Source organism: Ranitomeya imitator, chromosome 7 (assembly GCF_032444005.1).
Source record: "Ranitomeya imitator isolate aRanImi1 chromosome 7, aRanImi1.pri, whole genome shotgun sequence".
Taxonomy (NCBI): Eukaryota; Metazoa; Chordata; class Amphibia; order Anura; family Dendrobatidae; genus Ranitomeya; species Ranitomeya imitator.
In genome coordinates this window covers 84,477,814-84,503,632 of record NC_091288.1, presented here as the reverse complement: position 1 = coordinate 84,503,632, position 25,819 = coordinate 84,477,814, and the positions used below count along the sequence as shown (strand labels likewise).

Genomic DNA, 25,819 nt, shown 5'->3' with positions numbered 1-25,819 from the left:
TCTATGCATTTGGAAAAAAACGCATGAAAAAACGCAAAAAGCATGCGGATTTCTGGCAGAAATGTCCGTTTTTTGTCAGGAAAATTTCTGCAAGAAATCTTGACGTGTGCACATACCCTCAATGTGATTTCTGGCCAATCAGAGTGAAAGACAAAAATACACCACCTGCTTAAGAATCAGAGAGAGATACAGTTTGCTCAAAAGTTTACATACCCCGGTAGAATTTTAGGTTTCTTTTTTTCAGAGAACATGAATGATAACACCAAAACTTTTTCTCCACTCATGGTTAGTGGTTGGGTGAAGCCATTATTTGTCAAACTACTGTGTTTTCTCTTTTTTAAATCATAATGACAACTCAAAACATCCAAATGACCCTGATCAAAAGTTCATATACCCCATTTCTTAATACCGTGTGTTGCCCCCTCTAACATCAATGACAGCTTGAAGTCTTTTGTGGTAGTTGTGGATGAGGTTCTTTATTTTCTCAGATGGTAAATCTGCACAATCTTCTTGGCAAAATGCATCCAGTTCCTGTAAATTCCTGGGCTGTCTAGCATGAACTGTGCGCTTGAGATCTCCCCAGAGTGGCTCAATGATATTAAGGTCAGGAGACTGAGATGGCCACTCCAGAACCTTCACTTTGTTCTGCTGCAGCCATTGACAGGTCGACTTTGCCTTGTGTTTTTGAGCATTGTCATTTTGGAACTTCCAAGTAAGTCCAATGAGTGAAAATTTTCCTCCAGTATTTGCTGATAACGTGCTGCATTCATCTTTCCTCCAACTGTGACCAAGTTTCCTGTGCCTTTGTAGCTTACACATTCCCAAAACATCAGCGATGCACCTCCGTGCTTTACAGTAGGACTGGTGTTCCTTTCATCATAGGCCTTGTTAACCTCTCTCCAAATGTAACGTTTATGGTTGTGGCCAAAAAGTTCAATTTTGGTCTCATCACTTCAAATTACCTTGTCCCAGAAGTTCTGAGGCTTGTCTCTGTGCTGTTTTGCGTATTGTAGATGAGATACTTTGTGGCATATGCGCAGTAATGACTTTCTTCTGGCGACTCGACCAAGCAGCCCATTTTTCTTCAACTGCCCTCTTAGTGTACATCTTGAAACAACCACACCACTAGTTTTTCAGAGAGTCCTGTATTTCAACTGATGTTATTTGTGGGGTTTTTTTTGCATTCCGTACAATTTTCCTGGGAGTTGTGGACGACATTTTTGTTGGTCTACCTGACCGTGGTTTTGTTTTTACAGAGCCTCTGATTTTCCATTTGTTAATCACAGTTTGAACGTTGCTGACTGGCATTATTTCCTTTGATATCTTTTTGTATCCCTTTCCTATTTTATACAGTTCAACTACCTTTTCCCATTGAGAGTTCTTTTACTTTCCCCATGACTCACAATCCAGAAACGTCAGTGGCTGGATGAAAGATGCAAGAGTCTGTCTGGATCCCAGAAACTCACTCAGCTTTTATGCACACTCATTACAAGCAAACAGGTCACAGGTGAGGATGATACCTTTAGTAGCCATTCAAACCCATTTGTGTCAACTTCTGTGCATATTATCAGGCCAAAATCATCAGGGTATGTGAACTTTTGATCAGATTAGGGATATTTGGATGTTTTGAGTTGTCATTGATTTAAAAAGAGAAACAACAGTAGTTTGATAAGAAATGGCTTCACCCAACCACTATCAGTGGAGAAAAAGATTTGGTGTTATCATTCATATTCTCTGAAAAAAGGCCAAGAAAGCAAAAATTCTGCCTGAGTATGTAAACTTTAGAGCACAACTGTACATCATATAGGGCCACCGGGACTGGTGTATATACATCTCATAGGCGACATCGAGACTGCCGTATATACATTGGGACTACTGTATATACATCACATAGAGACTCCGGGACTGCTGTATATACATCAGAGATACCGGGATTGCTGTATATCATATAGGGACACCAGCACTGGTGTATATACATCACATAGGATACAATGAGACTGCTGTATATACATCACATAGGGCTACCGGGACTGGTGTAAATACATCACATAGGATACAGTGAGACTGCTGTGTATACATTACATAGAGACACTGGGACTGGTGTGTGCATGTATGTGTTTGTGTGTATATATATATATATATATATATATATACATATATATATATATATATATACACTACATATGGCAGTATATACATACTGCTGTATATACACTACATAGGGACACACTGAGACTGCTGTATATACACCACATAGGGACACCTGGGCTGGTGCATATACACATAGGACCTGGAGCCTATACAACACATAGGAGATATTGGGGCTGGTGCCTATACATCACATAGGAGACACCAGGACTGCAGTATATACATCACATAGGGACACACTGTGATCCCTGCATATACATCACATAGGACACACTGGGGCTGGAGCCTATACATCACATAGGATACATTGTGACTGCTGTATTAACATTACATAATGACACACTGGGACTGCTATATATAATCACATAGGGACACACTGTGACTCCTGTATATACATCACATAGAAGACACTGGGGCTGGAGCCTATACATCACATAGGGTACATTGTGACTGCTGTAAATACATCACATAGGGACACCTGGACTGGTGCATATACACATAGGATACACTGGGGCTGGAGCCTATACATCACATAGGGTACATTGTGACTGCTGTATATACATCACATAGGGACACCTGGACTGGTGCATATACACATAGGATGCACTGGGGCTGGAGCCTATACATCACATAGGGTACATTGTGACTGCTGTATATACATCACATAGGGACACCTGGACTGGTGCATATACACATAGGATGCACTGGGGCTGGAGCCTATACAACACATAGGAGATACTTGTGCTGGTGCCTATACATCACATAGGAGACAACAGGACTACAGTATATACATCACATAGGGACACACTGTAACGCCTGTATATACATCACATAGGATACATTGTGACTGCTGTCTTCATCAGAGGCCGCTGGCCCGAGCACTCCGGTCCTTGGGAATCTGCCCTAGGGCTAGTGGTTAACTACCCCAGAACAAGCCATCGGTAGCTGATAGATTAATTGAGAGCTGGCACTACATTTTGTAGTGCCTCTGGTATTCCAGCTCAGTCCTATTCACTTAAAGGCAATGTGTCATTAGAAAATGACTTAAAGGTTCTCCACCCATGATTTAATAAATACTCTTTTGCATAAATAAAATACATAATACCAAAATGTCAAACATGGTGGAAGTGTTCTGCATGCTGTAAATGTCTCATAAATTGTGATGGGTACACCCTTGTATACGGTCATAGAAAAGCATGTATCTGCCTCCCTTTGTGTGCGGAGTACAGAAGCTGCAGCGCCCATTGTAAAATATGGAAATGTAAAGGAAAAAGATAAATATACTGTAACTTAGACTGCTGTAAGGGAAGAAATAAAAATGGAAAGAATAGTGAAGGAGAATATATGAAGCACAGGATAGGGATAACATACATTCACAATGCTGGAAGGAGAACGTCACAAGGAGAGGAGTATAAAATCCCTTGTCATGGCAAAGTGGGAAAGCTTTTCACACTTTAGGGAATTGTAAACAGACCAGCTGGTACATATTGGAGGACATGGGGGGAACATTGGGGACGTTGAAAATAGCTGATCTGAATGTTGATGGAATATAAATTAATAGTAATATAAATTATGGATGCAAACTAAATATTCGATAACGGTTTGGGGTTAAGAAGGTGTACGTAAAGAAAGGAGAGGAGCACACCAGAAATATACAACGATTTCCTGCCTGTCTGGGAAGAGGGAGGGTAGTCACGAGTTTACGTGGTGTTTTATTCTGTATTTTCACCTTACAAATTGTAATGTGATAATCAAAAACTGAAATCAAGAATCGGTAAGCTAAGAAAATGCTTTTGAATGAACATTTCCATACATATGTTTAAAAATCAATAAAAATTATTGTTTAAAAAAAATCCATTCACAATAAAAAGGCTATAAGGTTATGTGCACACGTAAGAAAAGAGGTGCAGAATTTTCTGCACAAAATCCGCATCTCCTGGCAGAATCCGCAGCTGTGGGTTTGCCGCAGTTTTTATGCGGATTTTGTGCGGTTTTTATGCAGAATTCATGCGGATTTTCTGCGGTTTTTGCCACTGCGGATTTTTATCATGGAGGGGTGCAGAAACGCTGCAGATCCGCCCAAAGTAGTGACATGCACTTCTTTGAAATCCGCAGCAATTCCGCACTGATTTTTCGGCACCATCTGCACAGCTTTTTTTTTATCCCATTGAACTGTACATCACAGTGCGGATCTGCAGCGTTTTTGCGCGGAAAAATCCGCTGCGGATCCGCAGCAAATCCGCATCGTGTGCACATAGCCTAAGTGAACAAGGACTGACGACTATACATGAGGCTGTAGCTGAAGCGTTACAAAAGGCCCATTCATATGAGTGGATTTTCTATGTTTTTTATGTAATGTCTTTCTGCTCCGGCTAAGAGAATGATTTTTTTTTTCTTTACAGAAGACCCCCTAAGTTAAAGGGAACCTGTCACCATAAAAATGCCATCCAGTCTGCAGGCCTCATGTTATGGAGCCGGGGGGAGCTGAGCAGATGGCTATATAGTTTTATGAGAAAAGATTCATTATAACTTCAGTGACTGACGGCTTCATTTATATAAGTGCATGCAGAGATGGCTGTCAGTCACTGGTAGGTCCGCCCAGTGGACCACAAATCCCAGAAAGAGCAGAGGATTAAAGCATAAGTTATACTGAATCATTTCTCACCAAATTATATATCCATCTGCCCAGCTCCCCCCGCTCTATATATGGGGCCTGCAGACTGGATGGCATTTTCATGATGACCATTTCCCTTTGGCTGCCGTCACACTATCAGTATTTGGTCAGTATTTTACCTCAGTATTTGTAAGCCAAAACCAGGAGTGGGTGATAAATACAGAAGTGGTGCATATGTTTCTATTATACTTTTCCTCTAATTGTTCCACTCCTGGTTTTGGCTTACAAATACTGAGGTAAAATACTGACCAAATACTGCTAGTGTGACGGCAGCCTTTAACTGTAAACCGATTAAAGAGTATTTCATCTTTATTTGTTTTTCATTTCATTATTGGGTCCAGCATGTAAAGTTAAAGGGAATCTGTCACCATGTTTTTGTCCCCTAATCTGAGAGCAGCACGATGTAGAGACAGAGACTCTGATTTCAGTGATGTGTCATTTATTGGGCTGGTTGCTATAGTTTTAATAATATCACAATTTTGTCAGAATGAGATTATCACTAGAGGACTAGTACACCTGCTCTGTATAATCCCGCACCAACCACTCATTGGCAGCTTTCTGCCTATGCACAGTGTACACAGAAGGCTGCCAATCAGTGGTGTGGGCGGGGTTATACAAGGCTCAGTATTCAAGAACCTGCTAGATCTGCAGCAGAGAAACCACTTATTTCAGCAAAATGACAGCAAGGAGCCCAGTTATTGACACATTGCTGGAATCAGAGTCTCTATCCCTACATTATGCTGCTCTCAAATGTGTCAGCAAAAACCTGGTGACAAATTCCCTTTAAGATTTTGTAATTGACTTTATTATGCAATTTGGCTTCTTTCCTGTTCAAACATTTGATCAAAGTGGCTTCCAAACCCCTCCCTTCCTCCTGGCTTTTGTTAATGTTCTGCAGTACCTGTCCTCCATGTCTGTGCAGGTGGGGTACAGATTCTGTCTGCAAAGGGGGCTGCAGTGCAAGAGCGTTCCCAAGGAAGCCCATTGTGTCCTGCATTCTGATAGCACACAATGCAGGGCAGCACGGTGGCTCAGTGGTTAGCAGCGCCGGGTCTTGGGTTAACACCCCACCAAGGAGAAGATCTGCAAGGAGTTTGTATGTTCTCCCCGTGTTTGTGCGGGTTTCCCCAGGTTGCACCACTCCCTTGCTCTCCGTCCTCTTACTTGCTGAGGAGCGCGAGCTGTTGATTGATAGTTTGGACCAGTGGCAGCGCTGTTCTCTCTGATGCTGATATGTGGGCTAGCTTTGCCTCTGCAGCATTGGACACTAGCCATGTGCTCCAGCGATCCTGGCTAGCTTCAGTGCAGTGCTTATAGCTTAAAGGGGCTGTCCACTGCTTGGACGATCCGTTCTCAATTACTATATTTCAACATGTAAATAAAAGCAGCCTGTGCTCCCCTCCGCCGCCATTCTAGGGGTGCTGGGTCTTACATGCCATAACAGCATCACTCAGGCGGCACCAGAGGAGAGTACAGGCTGTTATATGACATGGCGAGGTTGTGTGAGTAGTGGACACCCCCTTTTAAAGGGAGTCTGTTGCCCCAAATTCACACCTCATACTAATCACATAGCAATGTAGGAGATGACGTGACAATAAAATCAATATTTTCATTTTTAAATCTGTTCCTCCATTGCCCCCAAAAAGAACTTTACTGTGGAATGCAGACAGGGCCGGACTGGCCATCTGGCAATTCTGGCAAATGCCAGAAGGGCCTGTTTGGTCATGGGCTGCCTTGTATGCTATGCTATTAGCAGAATCGGTGTTCTCAAGTAACTGTACCATACTATTAAGAGTTGTGATGGAGCACAAAATTGCTGACCTTGTCACTTACCCCAGCAGGTCACAAGTATCATTAGAAATATTGGTCTTGTAGTAAATCTTGCTTTCATCCATCCAGGGTAATATTAGTAATATATCCCATCTGGTTCACAGGGATGGGGACAACATGGGCCTTGTGTGATTTCAAATGCCAGGGCTGAATTTCAGCCCCAGTCCGTACCTGAATGCAGATGTGGGGGCTCGGTGCCCCCTTGGTGTGGCTGAATGTCTTGCTTCCCATTCCACCCACTTATTTAGATTACGGCTTCTGTGTTAAAGCTAGAGCTGTCTGAAGATAAACCTCCATTACTGTGGAAATAAAGTCTACACACCTCTGTGATAATGCCAGGTTTTTCACATTTAAAAAACTTTACCAAGAAGAATAAATCCAGAACTTTTTCTACCCTTAATGTCACCCATAATCTGTACAAATCCCTTGAATACTAAAAGAAAAATAACTAAAATATTATGGTTGCAAAAATATACACACCCGTAAAATAATACATTGTTGAAGTACCTTGAATTTATGACCACACTCTGTATTTTTGGGTAGGAGTCTATTAGCAGGGCTCATCTAAAGATGGCAATGTTTCCATACTCTCTCTTGCAATAGCCCTCCAAATCTGTCAGATTGTGAGGGTATCTCCTGTGTACAGTGCCCTCTTCTGGTCAACTCACAGGTTGTTCATTAAAATCAGGTCTGGTCAGGCCATTCCAAAACTTCGATCTTCTTTCTTCTTCGTTATTTTGTTGATTTTAAGGTATTCTTAGTATCGTTATGCTGAAAGGTGAAATTCATCTTCAGCTTTTTAGTGAGGGACTGAAGGTTTTGTTGCAAAATAGGCTGGCTGATAGTTGGCGCTGTTCATAATTCCCTCCTCCTTAACTAAAGCACAAGATGCAGCTGCCAAATAACCACTCCAAACCATAATGCTGCCTCCATCATGCTTCACTTTGGGTATGATGTTCTTTGGGTGATACTGATTGTTGGCTTTGTGCAAGCATACCCTTTGGAATTATGGTAAAATAGTTCATCCTTAGTCTCATCAGACAATAACAAGTTTCACACATGCTTTTGATGTAGGTTTTGGCAAAACATAGCTGATCTTGGATGTTTTTCTTTATAAAAAATATGGGTAGACAAGTGAAGAATACAGGAGATTGTTGTCACATGTCCTTTGGATGAAATGCAATCCTACACAGACTGTTTATGAAATATGGAAGAATGATTGTTTTTGAGTCCTGTGTCATCATGCGAGCAGTAGAGGATCCTGACACCATTCATGTGTGGGAGGCTTCTCATCCATACAGTGGGCTCACTCACAATTTTGCCTAAGAACATTGCTATGAATAAAGAATGGGATCTACAATTCCTCCAAGAGCAGCTTCTCCCAGTGATCCAGGAGCAATTTGGTGATGAATGCTGCTTTTTCCACCATAAGGGAGACCATGTCACAAGGCAAAAGTCATGTCAAAGTGGCTAAGTGAACAGAACATTGAAATTTTGGGTCCATGGCCGAGAAACTCCTCCGATCTCAGTCTGACTGAGAACCTGTGGTCAATCCTCAAAAAGCAGGTGGAGAAACAATAACACAGAAATTGTGATAAACACCAAGTATTGCTTAGGTAATAATGGTCTGTCATCAGTCAGGGTTTGGCCCAGAAGCTGATATCCAGCGGCCAAAGCGAAGTGCAGAAGCCTTGAAAAATAAAGGTCAACGCTGTAAATCTTGAAACTGTATTAACTTGATGTATTTATCAATAAAAGGTTTTAAACTTATGAAATTCTTGTAATTGTATTTCAGTAACCATAGAAAAAGCCGACTAAGAGATCTAATAACACCGAAGCGGCAAACTTTGTGAAAACCAGAATTTGTGTCAGTCTCAAAACTTTTCCCCATGATCGTGCAAGGCAGACGCTTATAGACTGAAAGGACCGAGCACTAAACTAACTCTGGGACATTTGCATTAGTTGCATCTGTATATATATATATATATATATATATATATATATATATATATACAGTGGGGCAAAAAAGTATTTAGTCAGTCAGCAATAGTGCAAGTTCCACCACTTAAAAAGATGAGAGGCGTCTGTAATTTACATCATGGGTAGACCTCAACTATGGGAGACAAACTGAGAAAAAAAAATCCAGAAAATCACATTGTCTGTTTTTTTATCATTTTTTTTGCATATTATGGTGGAAAATAAGTATTTGGTCAGAAACAAACAATCAAGATTTCTGGCTCTCACAGACCTGTAACTTCTTCTTTAAGAGTCTCCTCTTTCCTCCACTCATTACCTGTAGTAATGGCACCTGTTTAAACTTGTTATCAGTATAAAAAGATACCTGTGCACACCCTCAAACAGTCTGACTCCAAACTCCACTATGGTGAAGACCAAAGAGCTGTCAAAGGACACCAGAAACAAAATTGTAGCCCTGCACCAGGCTGGGAAGACTGAATCTGCAATAGCCAACCAGCTTGGAGTGAAGAAATCAACAGTGGGAGCAATAATTAGAAAATGGAAGACATACAAGACCACTGATAATCTCCCTCGATCTGGGGCTCCACGCAAAATCCCACCCCGTGGGGTCAGAATGATCACAAGAACGGTGAGCAAAAATCCCAGAACCACGCGGGGGGACCTAGTGAATGAACTGCAGAGAGCTGGGACCAATGTAACAAGGCCTACCATAAGTAACACACTACGCCACCATGGACTCAGATCCTGCAGTGCCAGACGTGTCCCACTGCTTAAGCCAGTACATGTCCGGGCCCGTCTGAAGTTTGCTAGAGAGCATTTGGATGATCCAGAGGAGTTTTGGGAGAATGTCCTATGGTCTGATGAAACCAAACTGGAACTGTTTGGTAGAAACACAACTTGTCGTGTTTGGAGGAAAAAGAATACTGAGTTGCATCTATCAAACACCATACCTACTGTAAAGCATGGTGGTGGAAACATCATGCTTTGGGGCTGTTTCTCTGCAAAGGGGCCAGGACGACTGATCCGGGTACATGAAAGAATGAATGGGGCCATGTATCGTGAGATTTTGAGTGTAAACCTCCTTCCGTCAGCAAGGGCATTGAAGATGAAACGTGGATGGGTCTTTCAACATGACAATGATCCAAAGCACCCCGCCAGGGCAACGAAGGAGTGGCTTCGTAAGAAGCATTTCAAGGTCCTGGAGTGGCCTAGCCAGTCTCCAGATCTCAACCCTATAGAAAACCTTTGGAGGGAGTTGAAAGTCCGTGTTGCCAAGCGAAAAGCCAAAAACATCACTGCTCTAGAGGAGATCTGCATGGAGGAATGGGCCAACATACCAACAACAGTGTGTGGCAACCTTGTGAAGAGTTACAGAAAACGTTTGACCTCTGTCATTGCCAACAAAGGATATATTACAAAGTATTGAGATGAAATTTTGTTTCTGACCAAATACTTATTTTCCACCATAATATGCAAATAAAATGTTAAAAAAACAGACAATGTGATTTTCTGGATTTTTTTTTCTCAGTTTGTCTCCCATAGTTGAGGTCTACCTATGATGTAAATTACAGACGCCTCTCATCTTTTTAAGTGGTGGAACTTGCACTATTGCTGACTGACTAAATACTTTTTTGCCCCACTGTATATTCCACCATAATATGCAAAAAAAATGATAAAAAAACAGACAATGTGATTTTCTGGATTTTTTTTTCTCAGTTTGTCTCCCATAGTTGAGGTCTACCTATGATGTAAATTACAGACACCTCTCATCTTTTTAAGTGGTGGAACTTGCACTATTGCTGACTGACTAAATACTTTTTTGCCCCACTGTATATATATATATAGATATAGATATATATATGGTATACAATAGCGGCGCTGTTGCGTTTGTGAAAATGCGGACAGCAGCAGGTGAAACCCTATATCACAACTAGGGTGTAAAAAAGAAGTAGAAAGTATATACAGAAAGTATAAGCACCCACGCTATATCCTCTGTTACATTAAATAAACAAAAAAATGACGAGGAATCCAGGTCAACGAGGTAGTGAAAAAAACACCTTTCTTTATTCACTTCAAATCATGTACAGTGGAGGATAAAACATCAGCAACAACATGGATTAAAATGCGATATCAACGCGTTTCTGGTGAACAAGCACCCTTAATCATGATATCAGGTGGGAGCCAATAGCCTACGCGTTTCGGAATTGATACGGATTCCTTCATCAGGGTTGGCTCCCCCTGCGTAGGTGCGCCTTAAATATACATAGCCCATTTTGCTTAATTTATTCAAACGCAAAAAGCTCCACCTCATTGTTCAGACCTTTCAGTCTTAAAGTATCTAGCTCAAAGATGAAACGGGTTTCTTCACGGGACATGAGTTTTATGAAATTCCCACTTCTCCAGTCCTTTTTGACCACCTTGATGCCCATTATTTTTACCCCTTGTACTGAGCCCTTATGGTGCTTTGTAAAATGTTTAGACAGGGGGTGTAAATCATATTTATTGCCGATATTACATAGGTGCTCGTTAATTCTTTTACATAGGGGCTGTTTGCTGCGCCCTACGTACTGTTCTTTGCATGGGCACTCAATCACATAGATTACTCCTTGCGTTGTACATGTTATAAAATCCGTAATGTCAATTTGTGTGCGTTATGAGATAGCACGTTATGAGATTGCACTATTACCGTGCAATTGCCGGTTAAGACTTGGGGACCCTGCTCTAACTGATATAGTCGCATAAGGCTTCTTTCACACTAGCGTCGGAATCTCCCCGTCGCAATGCGTCGGGCAGAGATTCCGACGCTAGCGTTTGCTGCATTGCACAATGGGTGCAGCGGATGCATTTTTCCGGCGCATCCGCTGCCCCATTGTAAGGTGCGGGGAGGTGGGGGCGGAGTTCCGGCCGCGCATGCGCGGTCGGAAAAAGCGGTCCGTCAGGAGAAAAAAACGTTACATGTAGCGTTACATGTCCGCAAAAGCATGACACATCCGTCGCTCGATAGATGCGACGTGTGGCAATCCGTCGCAAATGCGTCGTCAATGCAAGTCTATGGGGAAAAAACGCATCCTGCAAGCACTTTTGCAGGATGCGTTTTTTCTGCAAAACGACGCATTGTGACGGATTGCAGAAAACGCTAGTGTGAAAGTAGCCTAATACAGGTTTACATCTGAGTGCATTCCTATATACATGAGGTGCCCCGAAACGAACAAATCAGCCCTCTACAGCTAAGCAGTAACACAAATAACTCACTTCTGCACCACTTTTTGATTCGATCCACATGGTTAATAAAACATCTAGGGCACTCCATCTTACCAAACAGGTAAATCTATAATAGTGGTTTATTTAACGTAACCGAGGATATAGCGCAGGTGCTTATACTTTCTGTATATGCTATATATATATATATATATATATATCTCATAAACCAAACTACTAAAAAATGGATTCCCAGACCGACCAATCAGATTGTTGAACAGCTTACCCCCAACTGATCTCTCCATTTAAATGGAATCCTTGTGTCCATCTGAGGGCATAGGACGCCTATATAGAGCTTATATAAGGGGCCATGCACATTTTCTAAAGGGGTTTTGTAGCCCCAGAGTGACTGCAGACATTTCTTTTTTCTGATTGCAGTCTGATGAATTGTGATGGTGTGCAGGGTGATACTGTCACAATTTCTTATTCGGGCGGGTGGTCCCAGACCGCATGTTTGTGATTTGATTCACTTCTTTTAATTTTTTTTATATTGTCAGTACTCTGTACCCAGGTGAGACTAGTCGGCTTGTGACCGCTGGACAGCCCCTTTAAGATCCTAATATGGCAGAATATAGTGATAATGTCCTTTTCTACGTCTACAGGACACACAGAAATGGAGAGCAATGGGCTACAATGTGACACCATGACACATCCCACAGAGCTGCTAATCGCTTCTACAGATGCAGACGGCCAACTGGGAGGGTCTGAACTGGACCTGGAGGTGAGTAGTCTCAGTAATGGTGCGGATACCAAAGCTTCCCTGTGTCACCTGGATTGCCTGGGCTGTATGGTGACGTCCGGCTCTCGGGATGGGGAGAGCTGTGTCATTGAGTATGTGGTCTGTGAGCCCAGGCGGGTCAGTAACTGTGAGCTTGAATGTTATAACACTGAAAGGGGTATTCCCATTTCTAAGATCCTATCCCAATATGTAGTAGGTGGAGTAGCAATAATAGTATTGGCGAATACCTCCAATTAGAAATGTAGTATAGTTTGTCTGATTCGCTATGTCTGTTTCCTCATCTGCAGGCGTGGCAGGAACTTAAATATCACTGATATTGTGACAGTTACCCTACTTTCACACATCAGGTTATTTTTGTTTCAGGCACAATCTGGCTAATTTTATAAAAACAGATCCGTCGCAAATAGTGAAAAACTGATGCGATGGATCCGTTTTCCTGCTGGATCGTTTTTTTGCTTTTCACTGAATACAGTGACTTCCTGCTCCAGAGAGATAGAGAGACTAGTCTCCTATATCGCAGGTCAGGTGTCTCGCACAGGAGCATTTGTGACCATGCTGAAGCCCTCCCTCCAGTGTCATCGTGGAGCGATAGTGTGAGATCCACTACCGTAGTGAGAGATCACATAATGTGCTCACTACCGCTCACAAGTTACCTGCCATTCATTACATATACTGTATATGTGTTCCCCTCAGGAGGACTCGCAGCAGCAGATCTCAGCGCTTACTGAACAGTACCACTTCATAGATCAGGATGGGAACTCCATCCGCTATGAGATTCAGGCTCTGTCTGGGACTAGTCCGCAGATGGTAAGTGATCCATATGTCATTAAATACCATATAGCCATGGAGTGGAAAGTCGTGGGTCCATCAAGTTCAACCTTTTCCCACCAATTGTACATTTTGTCTCTAAATTAACTATAACCCGCAATGTTAGTGTCTGCCAGTACCTTCTCTATGGTCGGCCTTCCATATTCTGACTGCTCTAACTGTAAAGAACCCTTTCCTATTTATCTGTTAGAATCTCCTTTCCTTTATACTTAATGAATGCCCTCTAGTCCTTACAAAGGAAGGAATGGGAAGGGATAAGTCACGTGCCAGTCCTTTGTATTGGCCACACATGTATTTATACATATAGATGAGATCTCTGAGTCATCTTTTTCCAACCTGTCATCATATGAGAGCTTTTCCATCCCTTGTAATAATCTAGTTGCTGCCTTCAAACAGACTCTAACTTCTGAATATCCTTTTTAAGATGTGTTGCCCAAAACTGGATCTTATATTCTAGATGTGGCCTCACCAGTGATTTATAAAGGGGTAACAATACATTGGGATTGTGGGATTTTCTCTCTTTTTATACACCCTAAAATCTTGTTTGCTTTGCTGCTGCTGCTTGACATTGAGTACTGCTGCTCAGCTTACTTGTAACCTGAATACCCAAGTCCTTCGCCTGTCCTGTAGTCCCGAGTATGGTCCCATTTAATGTATATGCAGCAATAGGATTACTCCATCCTAGGTGCATTACTCTGCATTTATCTACATTAAACCTCATTTGCCAAGTGTTTGCCCATGCAGACATCTTATCCAGATTGTTTTACTAACATTAAAAATAACATGTTAGTAAGGGCATAATAATCCATATAAGTGGATAATGTTCTTATTCAGAAATATCGGTGAAATCTCTTCTCTGCTGTGTGATTAGGTGTGAGGTATACATGTACACATTGCTGTATAATACTGATCAGTCATCAGATATTCTGTTTCCCTCATTGCTGCAGATGATATTGGCCAGTGAATCAGAGGATGGACAAGTGTACCATGTCAACGTCATTCCCTCCAACCAGACCACAGCCCAGCTTCTAATTCCTCAAGGTAACGGCCAGCGAGCTGTCAGAATGGGGTCCTGAGATGGCATCTCGTACTTAGGACACAGATCTATTAAATCTATTAAATGTCTTTAAAAAGGTCAGTCCTAAATTGAATCTGTCAGCAGGTTATTGCTATGAAATCTGAGAGCACCATAATGTAGATGCAGAGACCCTGATTCCAGCAATGTGTCACTTACCAGGCTGTGCATTGCTGTTTCAATGCATTCACGTGAATATTATTACAGGACAACTATGCTAGTGCCTCCTGGTCCAACCACATCCCCGCCACTGATTTGCAGCTCCAGTCACTATAAATTGTACACACAGAGCTGCGGTGTGTGAGGGGTTATACATCGATCAATAACTGAGCTCTGCTATATCTGCAGCAGAGAAAACTGTGACTCTATCACAACTGATGTATCCACAAAACTAAGTGACACATCACTGGAATCCGGGTCTCTGCCCCTACATCATCCTGCTCTCTCAGATTACATAGCAAACACTGCTGAGTGATTACCTTTAACGGGTGACTGGTACCCTGCTCACAGTTCGTCAGGGATGCTACTGAGATTTTTAAATAATTTTTAATTCTGCTGCTGATATAGAAAAGTTCAAGTAACTGCAGGTAAAGTTTAGAAAATGGATCTGTTATTTACCACAATGGCACCACTTTCCCTTTGTGTTGTCGGCAATTAAAAAAACATCATTTTTCATTTCTCTTCACCGCCGCTCCATCTCCTGCAGTTTGTAACCTGCGGGCTGCTCCAGTGTTTTATGGAGGTCACTAGTCAGTGTAAGTCTATGAGAGGCTCGTTCTGGCTCTCCTAGCCTTGTATTGAGAGCTTGTGACGTAGCTTCTGACTTGCGGCCACTCACAAGATGGCGCCGCGGGACCGGAGCAGCACCGAAGAATGCTGAAGACGCCGGTGGGTGAGTACAGGTCCTTCTCAAAAAATTAGCATATAGTGTTAAATTTCATTATTTACCATAATGTAATGATTACAATTAAACTTTCATATATTATAGATTCATTATCCACCAACTGAAATTTGTCAGGTCTTTTATTGTTTTAATACTGATGATTTTGGCATACAACTCCTGATAACCCAAAAAACCTGTCTCAATAAATTAGCATATCAAGAAAAGGTTCTCTAAACGACCTATTACCCTAATCTTCTGAATCAACTAATTAACTCTAAACACATGCAAAAGATACCTGAGGCTTATATAAACTCCCTGCCGGGTTCATTACTCAAAACCCCCATCATGGGTAAAGGTACCGTCACACTAGACGATATCGCTAGCGATCCGTGACGTTGCAGCGTCCTCGCTAGCGATATCGTCCAGTGTGACAGGCAGCAGCGATCAGGCCCCTGCTGTGATGTCGCTGGTCGGGGAAGAAAGTCCAGAACTTTATTTCGTCGCTGGACTCCCCGTAGACATCGCTGAATCGGCGTGTGTGACACCGATTCAGCGATGTCTTTGCTGGTAACCAGGGTAAACATCGGGTAACTAAGCGCAGGGCCGCGCTTAGTAACCCGATGTTTACCCTGGTTACCATCCTAAAAGTAAAAAAAACAAACAGTACATACTTACCTACAGCCGTCTGTCCTCCAGCGCTGTGCTCTGCTCTCCTCCTGCTCTGGCTGTGAGCGTCGGTCAGCCGGAAAGCAGAGCGGTGACGTCACCGCTCTGCTTTCTGGCTGCCCGGCGCTCACAGCCAGACCAGAGAAGCAGAGCGCCGAGGACAGACAGCGGTAGGTAAGTATGTAGCGTTTGTTTTTTTACTTTTTAGGATGGTAACCAGGGTAAACATCGGGTTACTAAGCGCGGCCCTGCGCTTAGTTACCCGATGTTTACCCTGGTTACCGGGGACCTCGGGATCGTTGGTCGCTGGAGAGCTGTCTGTGTGACAGCTCTCCAGCGACCAAACAGCGACGCTGCAGCGATCCGGATCGTTGTCGGTATCGCTGCAGCGTCGCTATGTGTGACGGTACCTTTAGACTAGCGACCTGACAGATGTCAAGAAGGCCATCATTGACACCCTCAAGCAAGAGGGTAAGACCCAGAAAGAAATTTCTCAACAAATAGGCTGTTCCCAGAGTGCTGTATCAAGGCACCTCAATGGTAAGTCTGTTGGAAGGAAACAATGTGGCAGAAAACGCTGTACAACGAGAAGAGGAGACCGGACCCTGAGGAAGATTGTGGAGAAGGACCGATTCCAGACCTTGGGGAACCTGAGGAAGCAGTGGACTGAGTCTGGTGTGGAAACATCCAGAGCCACCGTGCACAGGCGTGTGCAGGAAATGGGCTACAGGTGCCGCATTCCCCAGGTAAAGCCACTTTTGAGCTACAGAGAAGCAGCACTGGACTATTGCTAAGTGGTCCCAAGTACTTTTTTCTGATGAAAGCAAATTTTGCATGTCATTCGGAAATCAAGGTGCCAGAGTCTGGAGGAAGACTGGGGAGAAGGAAATGCCAAAATGCCTGAAGTCCAGTGTCAAGTACCCACAGTCAGTGATGGTGTGGGGTGCCATGTCAGCTGCTGGTGTTGGTCCACTGTGTTTCATCAAGGGCAGGGTCAATGCTTTATGGAGATGAAGATTTCATTTTTCAGCACGACCTGGCACCTGCTCACAGTGCCAAAACCACTGGTAAATGGTTTACTGACCATGGTATTACTGTGCTCAATTGGCCTGCCAACTCTCCTGACCTGAACCCCATAGAGAATCTGTGGGATATTGTGAAGAGAAAGTTGAGAGACGCAAGACCCAACACTCTGGATGAGCTTAAGGCCGCTATTGAAGCATCCTGGGCCTCCATAACATCTCAGCAGTGTCACAGGCTGATTGCCTCCATGCCACGCCGCATTGAAGCAGTCATTTCTGCCAAAGGATTCCCGACCAAGTATTGAGTGCATAACTGAACATTATTATTTGATGGTTTTTTTGTTTGTTATTAAAAAACACTTTTATTTGATTGGATGGGTGAAATATGCTAATTTATTGAGACAGGTTTTTTGGGTTATCAGGAGTTGTATGCCAAAATCATCAGTATTAAAACAATAAAAGACCTGACAAATTTCAGTTGGTGGATAATGAATCTATAATATATGAAAGTTTAATTGTAATCATTACATTATGGTAAATAATGAAATTTAACACTATATGCTAATTTTTTGAGAAGGACCTGTATATGACCGGGGGCATGGGACTTGCATTTAAAGCGCCACTCCAGCACTGAACAAAGCAAAATGCTAGAGTGGTGCTTGAACCGTTAATGGCAGTGTGGTGAGTTATTGAGAGGGCACACCAAATATACACTGTTATACACGCTGTACACGGACTACATTGTATCAAAGTGTCAGATCTTCAGTGATGGCTCGTGAAAAGGTATAATAAAATATACAAATGTGAGGGGTGTACTCACTTTTGTGATAGATTGTACATGATATTTAAAACTGGCGTGCAGTCTTGGGAGTGGATTGCACCTTAGCCCACCCTAAGGTCAGTGGATGAGCACGGCCAGTATGATTGACTACTGCTTAAGTCTTCAGGGCAGACCATTGTTTTTGCCCGTGTGCTCCACTATAACAGAGTCATTAACCCTCCGTCACATACAATATTCGGACTAACGAGTTCACATACAATGTACCTGTCAGGCGCCTGCTGGAAAAATACCTATAATATCTAATGTTTGCAATTTCAGTGCTCTAAAAGTGATCAGTGATCTAAAAGACCTTCATAGGGATGTAATAAAAGAGACTACACATAATCAGTTGCAAAAAAAAACATTTACTTAACATAAAACTAATAACTATGAAATACAAACTTTTCAAAACTCCCGCCAAATAGTCCCCAGTTCGACTCTCTCAAAAAAATGTACAAAGAAAATTTTTGAACACAAACTTAATTTTAACCCCTTTCTGCCATTGGACGTAATATTCCGTCCATGTGGGGTGGGCCTTAATTCCCAAGGACGGAATATTACGTCCAGCGCGATCGGCCGCGCTCACGGGGGGAGCGCGGCCGATCGCGGCCGGGTGTCAGCTGCTTATCGCAGCTGACATCCGGCACTATGTGCCAGGAGCGGTCACGGACCGCCCCCGGCACATTAACCCCCGGCACACCGCGATCAAAGATGATCGCGATGTGCCGGCGGTGCAGGGAAGCATCGCGCAGGGAGGGGGCTCCCTGCGGGCTTCCCTGAGACCCCCGCAGCAACGCGATGTGATCGCGTTGCTCCGGAGGTCTCCTACCTCCCTCCCTGCAGTAAGTCCCGGATCCAAAATGGCCGCGGATCCGGGTCCTGCAGGGAGGGAGGTGGCTTACCAAGTGCCTGCTCAGAGCAGGCACTTGGTAACGCTGCACTGCTCTCAGACAGATCGGTGATCTGTCAGAGTGCTGTGCAAACTGGCAGATCACCGATCTGTATTGTCCCCCCCTGGGGCAAAGTAAAAAAGTAAAAAAAAAAATTTCCAAGTGTGTAAAAAAAAAAAAAAATCCTAAATAATGAAAAAAAAATATATATATTATTCCCATAAATACATTTCTTTATCTAAATAAAAAAAACAAAACAATAAAAGTACACATATTTAGTATCTCCGCGTCCGTAACGACCCGACCTATAAAACTGGCCCACTAGTTAACCCCTTCAGTAAACACCGTAAGAAAAAAAAAAAAAAAACGAGGCAAAAAACAACGCTTTATTATCATACCGCCAAACATAAAGTGGAATAACACGCGATCAAAAAGACGGATATAAATAACCATGGTACCGCTGAAAGCGTCATCTTGTCCCGCAAAAAACGAGCCACCATACAGCGACAACAGCAAAAAAATAAAAAAGTTATAGTCCTCAGAATAAAGCGATGCAAAAATAATTATTTTTTTCTATAAAATAGTTTTTATCGTATAAAAGCGCCAAACCATAAAAAAATGATATAAATGAGGTATCGCTGTAATCGTACTGACCCGAAGAATAAAACTGCTTTATCAATTTTACCAAACGCGGAACGGTATAAACGCCTCCCCCAAAAGAAATTCATGAATAGCTGGTTTTTGGTCATTCTGCCTCACAAAAATCGGAATAAAAAGCGATCAAAAAATGTCACGTGCCCGAAAATGTTACCAATAAAAACGTCAACTCGTCCCGTAAAAAACAAGACCTCACATGACTCTGTGGACTCAAATATGGAAAAATTATAGCTCTCAAAATGTGGTAACGCAAAAAATATTTTTTGCAATAAAAAGCGTCTTTCAGTGTGTGACGGCTGCCAATCATAAAAATCCGCTAAAAACCCGCTATAAAAGTAAATGAAAAAAATGTATTTATTTCCATTTTCCCATTAGGGTTAGGGCTAGGGTTAGGGTTAGGGCTAGGGCTAGGGTTAGGGTTAGGGCTAGGGCTAGGGTTAGGGCTAGGGTTAGGGCTAGGGTTAGGGCTAGGGTTAGGGTTAGGGCTAGGGCTAGGGCTAGGGTTAGGGCTAGGGCTAGGGTTAGGGCTAGGATTAGGGCTAGGGTTAGGGCTAGGGTTAGGGTTAGGGCTAGGGCTAGGGTTAGGGTTAGGGCTAGGGTTAGGGCTAGGGTTAGGGTTGGGATTAGGGTTAGGGTTAGGGCTAGGGCTAGGGTTAGGGTTAGGGTTGGGGCTAGGGTTAGGGCTAGGGTAAGGGCTAGGGTTAGGGTTAAGGCTACAGTTAGGGTTGGGGCTAAAGTTAGGGTTAGGGTTTGGATTACATTTGCGATTGGGATTAGGATTAGGGGTGTGTCTGGGTTAGAGGTGTGGTTAGGGTTACCGTTGGGATTAGGGTTAGGGGTGTGTTTGGATTAGGGTTTCAGTTATAATTGGGGGGTTTCCACTATTTAGGCACATCAGGGGGATCTCCAAACGCGACATGGCGACCGATCTCAATTCCATCCAATTCTGCATTGAAAAAGTAAAACAGTGCTCCTTCCCTTCCGAGCTCTCCCGTGTGCCCAAACAGGAGTTTACCCCAACATATGGGGTATCAGCGTACTCAGGACAAATTGGACAACAACTTTTGGGGTCCAATTTCTCCTGTTACCCTTGGGAAAATACAAAACTGGGGGCTAAAAAATAATTTTTGTGGGAAAAAAAGAGATTTTTTATTTTCACGGCTCTGCGTTATAAACTGTAGTGAAACACTTGGGGGCTCAAAGTTCTCACAACACATCTAGATAAGTTCGTGGGGGGGTCTAGTTTCCAACATGGGGTCACTTGTGGGGGTTTCTACTGTTTAGGTATATTAGGGGCTCTGCAAACGCAATGTGACGCCTGCAGACCATTCCATTTAAGTCTGCATTCCAAATGGCGCTCCTTCCCTTCCGAGCCCTCCCATGCGCCCAAACGCTGGTTCACCCCACATATGGGGTATCAACGCACTCAGGACAAATTGGACAACAACTTTTGGGGTCCAATTTCTCCTTTTACCCTCGAGAAAATACAAAACTGGGGGCTAAAAAATAATTTTGAGGGGAAATTTTTTATTTTATTTTCACGGCTCTGCGTTATAAACTGTAGTGAAATACTTGGGGACTCAAAGTTCTCACAACACATCTAAATAAGTTCCTTGGGGGGTCTAGTTTCCAATATGGGGTCACTTGTGGGGGGTTTCTACTGTTTAGGTACATTAGGGGCTCTGCAAACGCAATGTGACGCCTGCAGACCATTCCATCTAAGTCTGTATTCCAAATGGCTCTCCTTCCCTTCCGAGCCCTCCCATGCGCCCAAACGCTGGTTCTCCCCCACATATAGGGTATCAGCGCACTCAGGACAAATTGCACAACAACTTTTGGGGTCCAATTTCTCCTGTTACCCTCAGGAAAATACAAAACTGGGGGCTAAAAAATTATTTTTGTGGGAAAAAAATTTTGTTTTATTTTTACGGCTCTGCATTATAAACTTCTGTGAAGCTCTTATTGGGTCAAAGTGCTCACCACACATCTAGATAAGTTCCTTAGGGGGTCTACTTTTCAAAATGGTGTCACTTGTGGGGGGTTTCAATGTTTAGGTACATCAGTGGCTCTCCAAACGCAACATGGCGTCCAATCTCAATTCCTGTCAATTTTGCATTGAAAGGTCAAACGGCGCTCCTTCCCTTCCGAGCTCTCCCATGCGCCCAAACAATGGTTTACCCCCACATATGGGGTATCAGAGTACTCAGGACAAATTGTGCCACAACTTTTGTGGTCCAATTTCTTCTCTTACCATTGGGAAAATAAAAAATTGGGGGCGAAAAGATAATTTTTGTGAAAAAAAAATGATTTTTTATTTTTACGGTTCTGCATTATAAACTTCTGTGAAGCACTTGGTGGGTCAAAGTGCTCACCACACCTCTAGATAAGTTCCTTAGGGGGTCTACTTTCCAAAATGGTGTCACTTGTGGGGGGTTTCAATGTTTAGGCACATCAGTGGCTCTCCAAACGCAACATGGCGTCTCATCTCAATTCCTGTCAATTTTGCATTGAAAGGTCAAACGGCGCTCCTTCCCTTCCGAGCTCTCCCATGCGCCCAAACAATGGTTTACCCCCACATATGGGGTATCAGAGTACTCAGGACAAATTGTGCCACAACTTTTGTGGTCCAATTTCTTCTCTTACCATTGGGAAAATAAAAAATTTGGGGCGAAAAGATAATGTTTGTGAAAAAAAATGATTTTTTATTTTTACGGTTCTGCATTATTAACTTCTGTGAAGCACTTGGTGGGTCAAAGTGCTCACCACACCTCTAGATAAGTTCCTTAGGGGGTCTACTTTCCAAAATGGTGTCACTTGTGGGGGGTTTCAATGTTTAGGCACATCAGTGGCTCTCCAAACGCAACATGGCGTCCCATCTCAATTCCAGTCAACTTTGCATTGAAAAGTCAAATGGCGCTCCTTCCCTTCCGAGCTCTGCCATGCGCACAAACTGTGGTTAACCCCCACATATGGGGTATCAGCGTACTCAGGACAAATTGTACAACAACTTTTGGGGTCCATTTTCTCCTGTTACCCTTGGCAAAATAAAACAAATTGGAGCTGAAGTAAATTTTTTGTGAAAAAAGTTAAATGTTAATTTTTATTTAAACATTCCAAAAATTCCTGTGAAGCACCTGAAGGGTTAATAAACTTCTTGAATGTGGTTTTGAGAACCTTGAGGGGTGCAGTTTTTAGAATGGTGTCACACTTGGGTATTTTCTATCATATAGACCCCTCAAAATGACTTCAAATGAGATGTGGTCCCTAAAATAAAATGGTGTTGTAAAAATGAGAAATTGCTGGTCAACTTTTAACCCTTATAACTCCCTAACAAAAAAAAATTTTTGGTTCCAAAATTGTGCTGATGTAAAGTAGACATGTGGGAAATGTTACTTATTAAGTATTTTGTGTGACATATCTCTGTGATTTAATTGCATAAAAATTCAAAGTTGGAAAATTGCGAAATTTTCAAAATTTTCGCCAAATTTCCGTTTTTTTCACAAATAAACGCAGGTAATATCAAAGAAATTTTACCACTATCATGAAGTACAATATGTCACGAGAAAACAATGTCAGAATCACCGGGATCCGTTGAAGCGTTCCAGAGTTATAACCTCATAAAGGGACAGTGGTCAGAATTGTAAAAATTGACCCGGTCCATAACGTGCAAACCACCCTTGGGGGTAAAGGGGTTAAGGTACCTTAAGTACTATTAAAAACATATTCAATCAGAAGTAGATGCTGAGGTTTCCCCAGAAAAGTCACACTTGCAGAGCAAATAGCAAGAATTACACACCATTTTTGCATGTGTCAGGCAAATTGCTTTATGACATTTGAGACATTCATAATTTGAAAGCCTTCTGGTTCCGCTTTCCGTTTGGCAGGTGGTGCAGATGGTGACTTTTCACCATCATCTTCTGGGCGGAACCTTTTGAGCTGAACTTGAAGGCGAGAGGGGATACCGATTGTTTTCACGCTTCTCCTGCGTAGCTCTCCAAGTACTAGTTCATGGGCCAATTTTTTCAGATACAATCGTCTACGGAGTGGTTCAAGCTTGTTTTCAAGATAAATTACTTGTGAATTTATACCACCCAAATTCAACATAGCAAAAAATATGACCATTGGCCAGCGTTTGATGTTTCTGCTGACGTTGAAAGTGGAGCACATCTGATCTGCTGTATCCACACCCCCTTTGGTGGCATTGTAAAATGTAATTATCTCCGGTTTTTTTTCTGCCCCAGTCCCAGGATCGATGGCAGCATCATCATGAAGTGTTGATAGAAGAAGTACGATTTTTTTTGGCATGTGGTACATAGGAAACTAAAGCCTTTCCATTATGGAATGCAAACATACTGCTGTACTGTTGTCTCTCTTTCACACTTACAAACTGTGGCGGCAATTCCCTTTTGTTTTTTCTTACAGTTCCCACATATGACAGCTTCTGAATTTTCAGATAATCAATCAGATCACAACTTGTAAACCAATTGTCAGCTGTAATATTGCGACCCGATCCAAATAAGGGTTCAGCCAGTCTTTTTACAACATCAATGGGTTTGTTGCTCACACAGTAAGGACCTTCTGGTTGTTTTCCTGCATAAACTTCCAGGTTATAAGTGTAGGTCTTACTGGCATCAACAAGGGCATACATTTTTATTCCATATTTGTTTGGCTTTGATGGAATATATTGACGAAAGGCACATCTACCACGAAAACCAGGGAGCATTTCGTCAATAGTGAGATTCTCTCTAGGGTAATAACTTTGTTTACAGTTTACAACAAATCTTTGAAATATATCACGAATTGGAGCAAGTCGGTCATGTGTTTTGCGTTCGGTTCGGGTAGTTCTGTCGTCAAACCGAAGGCAACGAATTAGAATCTTGAATCTGTTTATGGACATAACAAGGCTAAATTTTTCAACTCCATCCCCATCTTTACCCCAAAGTTCCTCCAAACTTTGTCTATTTGCCCTATAAGCTCCTGCAAGGTACAGTAATCCAAAAAAAGCACGCAGTTCTATTTCATCTGTGGGCTTGATGGTTCTGTTGCAGATGTACTTGTCCTTTATAATGTCTATATATTGGTTGGTATATGTGACAATAGAGTCCAGAATGTCATCTGTAAATATACTGTTCCAGCATTCAACTGCAGTTTTTGCATTACGTGCAGTTCCTATTACTGCAGGAAGGTGAGTAATAATGTTTAAAGGTTCCCTACGTTTTTTCTGGAATGGCTTCTTGTTCCATTTAGTATTTTTATCTTTTCCAATATAATATGATCCAACTTCTTCATCCTCACCACTGTCACCATCTTGCTCTGTTTCAGAATCCAGGACACATTCTTCCACCTCATCATGAGAATCAATCTCACTTTCCTCTCCTAAATCCTCATTCAGTGTGAGGTCTCTATCATCTAACAGCATGTTTGTTACTTCCTCAACATCATGTTGTTTGGATAAATTGTACATTTTCCTCTCCATTTCAGCAGATAATCTGAAGCAAGAGAAGGAATATTTTAGGGAACTACTGTATATGCCTGAGCAGCACACTTTCTTTTATAAAATCTCCCTTATTTCTATCAAATATCCTCACATTTTGTGCTATACATTCATAAAACAAGCTAAATAAACTATTGTGATGAATAAAAACATAAAATACCAACCTTACTAAATGTGACGTATTCACATACAATGAGCCTGAGAGATCTGTGCAGCTATATCCTCTCCCCTGAAGCTCTGAAATCCAACTGTGATATCAGGTTTCACAGACCTTCAAGAGACAGGAGACTACCTGGAGGGAGGGGGTTTCCTCACAATCTGGTGAGGAAGGAGAAATGAAAGTAAAAGAGAAGCGCCTGTCAGATCAGTTGTATGTGACGGAGGGTTAATGCTGTTGGCCTAACTGTTCCTAGAAAAATAAATGCTCTTGTTTTCTAATCTCAAGCCTAAACCGTTTCCTAAGCACATGTGCTCTGAAAGAGCCATATTGATGTGTATATGTAATATTTGTATTGGGTAGGCATGTATTAAACAACCACAATGATGGGGGTGTTAAAGGGACACTCCAGGAAATATACATGGTTCAGGGTTTGAGGGGGTGCTTGTCTCCTCGCTGTACGTTGCATATCTGGGTAATGCACCCCTCGGGGAGCCCTGCACCAGGCATGATCCTATATACAATATTCTTTCTGCAGCCTGTTAGACCTCAGTACACAGTAATGCATCCAAGCTGTGTAATAAAGGAGTTTCCATCTAACAGTAAAGTAAATGAGTACAAAATTCTGCATTCACTGGCTAAAAAAATGGAGTTCTTATAAGGACGGCGAATGCTACTGTGATTGTAATGTCCGATCTGTC

General features: G+C 42.4%; 1 protein-coding gene across 4 annotated transcripts in view; it reads left to right on the top strand.

Moving 5' to 3' along the window:
• Window positions 1-25,819, top strand: part of CARF (calcium responsive transcription factor) — a 57,757-nt gene that overhangs the window by 7,738 nt on the left and 24,200 nt on the right. For 3 of the 4 annotated variants that reach the window (XM_069733559.1, XM_069733561.1, XM_069733558.1), the window contains exons 2-4: window positions 12,490-12,608; window positions 13,320-13,433; window positions 14,402-14,495. In XM_069733559.1, coding sequence (XP_069589660.1) covers window positions 12,501-12,608; window positions 13,320-13,433; window positions 14,402-14,495 — 316 coding nt within the window. In that variant the 5' untranslated portion in view covers window positions 12,490-12,500. Of the gene's footprint in view, window positions 1-1,376; window positions 1,508-12,489; window positions 12,609-13,319; window positions 13,434-14,401; window positions 14,496-25,819 lie in introns of those variants that run through there. The other variant, XM_069733560.1, reaches the window with a different exon arrangement.